The 2,547-nt window shown below is 37.5% G+C and overlaps 1 protein-coding gene across 1 annotated transcript; it reads right to left on the reverse strand.

Moving 5' to 3' along the window:
- On the reverse strand, positions 1,992–2,477 carry LOC107615362. The gene has a single exon (XM_016317431.1). It carries the CDS (start codon positions 2,475–2,477, stop codon positions 1,992–1,994), a length of 486 nt encoding a protein of 161 aa, XP_016172917.1.

Genomic DNA, 2,547 nt, shown 5'->3' on the forward strand with positions numbered 1-2,547 from the left:
ATAACACAACACCATTGCAACTCCCCGGCAACGGCGCCATTTTGATGAGAGGACTTTTGTGTGGTTTAGAATTCACAAATGAATTCTCGTTGCAAGTATAGTTTCTAAACCAACAATAGTCCTTTCATACAAAAATTTGGTTGTCACAAGTAACAAACTCCTAAATTTATAAATCAAAGTATTCAAACCTCGGGTCGCTCTCCCTAGGAATTGCAAACAAATGTTCTTGTTATTGGCTATGAAGTATATTTGGGTTTTTTGAGTTAAAGAACAAGGAATGTAAATTGCAAAAGAAATAAACTAACAACTAAGAAAGCTCTTGGCAAGATGTGAGAACTAGAAGTCCCATCCTAGTTATTCTCCTCAATTGTGATCAAAATTGTCCATTGCTACCACTTAGTTAACCTCTAATCATGGAGAAAAGTCAAGTGGATTAATCAACTTGATTCCACAAGTCCTAGCCAACTCCCAAGGGAAAGACTAGCTTTAGTGGTATCCAAATCAATTAGCAACTTCTAATTATCAATCTACAAAGGAATTAGATAACTCAAGCGTCACTAATTACTCTACCAAAGCCAAGAGGGGAAAATTCTATACTAAAATCCAACCAAGCATTTCATTAAACACTTGGAAGGCAAAAAAGGAAGCATAGTAAATTGATAACAAAAATAGAATCTAACAACAAGAGAATGTAAGAAATCAACAACAACAATAAAAGGAAACACAATTATTATGAATTACCTCATATTGAATTGAAAGAAAATAGAAGGAACAAGAGTAGATCTACAACAAAATATAGAAGCAACATAAAGAAAATTACAACAAAAAATAGAAGAGTGATCATTGCAACAACAAAGAATTGAGAAGAAGAAATAAAAGAAAAGCATGAATTGAAACCTAGATCTAGATTATTGAACTAAACCTAATTCTAAATCTAATCCTAGAGAGAAGTGAGAGCTTCTCTCTCTAAAACTTACTCTAACTACTTCTAAAACTTAAATTATGACTAATGATCAAAAGTATGTCAATCCCCCTTCAATCTTTGGCTTAAATAGCATCATAAATGAGTTGGATTGGGCCCACAAGGCTTCTAAAATTGCTGGCCACGATTTGCATTGAGTAAAGCATGTGCCACCATCGTCGCGTACGAGTACTGTGCGCGTGTACACCCCTTAACGCAATACAACTATGGCAAATTTTATATCATTTTGAAGTCCCGTATGTTAACTTTCTAACGCAACTAAAACCGCATCATTTGGACCTATGTAGCTCAAGTTATGGCCGATTAAGTGCAAAGAGGTCGGCTTGACAGCTTTTGTGATCCTTCATTTCTTCATGAGTTCTCCATTTTTACATGCTTTTCCTTCATTCCCTTGATCCAGTCTTTGCCTCCTAAATCTGAAATCACTTAACAAATATATCAAGGCATCTAATAGAATCAAGGTGAATTAAATTTAGCTATTTTGAGTCCTAAAAGCATGTTTTTACTCTTAAGCACAATTAAAGGAGAAGTTATAAAACCATGCTATTTCATTGAATAAATGTGAGGAAAGCTTATCAAAATGCTCTAAATTCATCACAATATAAACCCTACAAATGGGGTTTATCAACGCGTAGGCGTCATATGACGCACACGCATGGGGAGGATTTGTGCTTCTGGCACCCCTCCCGCACAATTCCAGCGCAACTCTCTGGTTTTTGTACCAGGAGTTGTGGAAACGCAATCGACGCGTACGCATCGCCCATGCTTATGCGTGGGGAGACCTTTTTTTTCATAGAAATGAGGAAAGGCAATTATAACACAATACTCAAAATTAAGCATTTTCTTCAACATTACCTATTCACCCAAACCAAGATCAATGAAATCCTCATGAAGATTCTAACAAGCTCAACAAATTCAAACAACATCAAATACACTTAGACAAACTCACAAAATCAAAAAAAGACCCTAAAATTTCATGCAAGAGATTATGTACAAGGAGGTCATGAGCTTAACATTCTCTTCCTCCGGGTGAATCCCTAAGTAGGAACATCTCCAACTCCTTCGGTGACTTATGACTATGATACTTCTTTACCCTGTGGCCGTTCACTTTGAATGTTGCACCACTTTGAGGGTGGAATAGCTCGACCACACCATAGGGCTTCACTTTCTTCACTTTAGAGGGACCATCCCACCTCGAACGGAGCTTTCTGGGTATGAATTTGTGTCTTGAGTTGTATAGAAGAACTTCATCACCCTCTTGGAAATCTTTCTTGCAGATATGGTGATCATGGAATGTCTTAGTTTTCTCCTTATAAATCCTTGCATTCTCATAGGCCTCTATCCTAAGGCATTCGAGTTTATCTAATTGTAATTTCCTTGCTATGCCCGCCTTGGTGAAGTCCATATTGCATTGTTTAACCGCATAATAGGCCTTATGTTCAATTTCAACCAGGAGGTGGCACACCTTCCCATAGACAATCCGAAAGGGACTCATCCCTAGCGGAGTCTTGTAGGCTATCCGATATGCCCATAATGCATCACCTAACCGAGACCTCTAGTTTTTC

The sequence above is a fragment of the Arachis ipaensis genome, chromosome B09 (assembly GCF_000816755.2).
Source record: "Arachis ipaensis cultivar K30076 chromosome B09, Araip1.1, whole genome shotgun sequence".
NCBI classification, from domain to species: Eukaryota; Viridiplantae; Streptophyta; class Magnoliopsida; order Fabales; family Fabaceae; genus Arachis; species Arachis ipaensis.

Excerpts from the sequence above, each read along its gene's own strand:
- LOC107615362 (XM_016317431.1), bottom strand. The coding sequence starts at position 2,477 with ATGAGTCCCTTTCGGATTGTCTATGGGAAGGTGTGCCACCTCCTGGTT.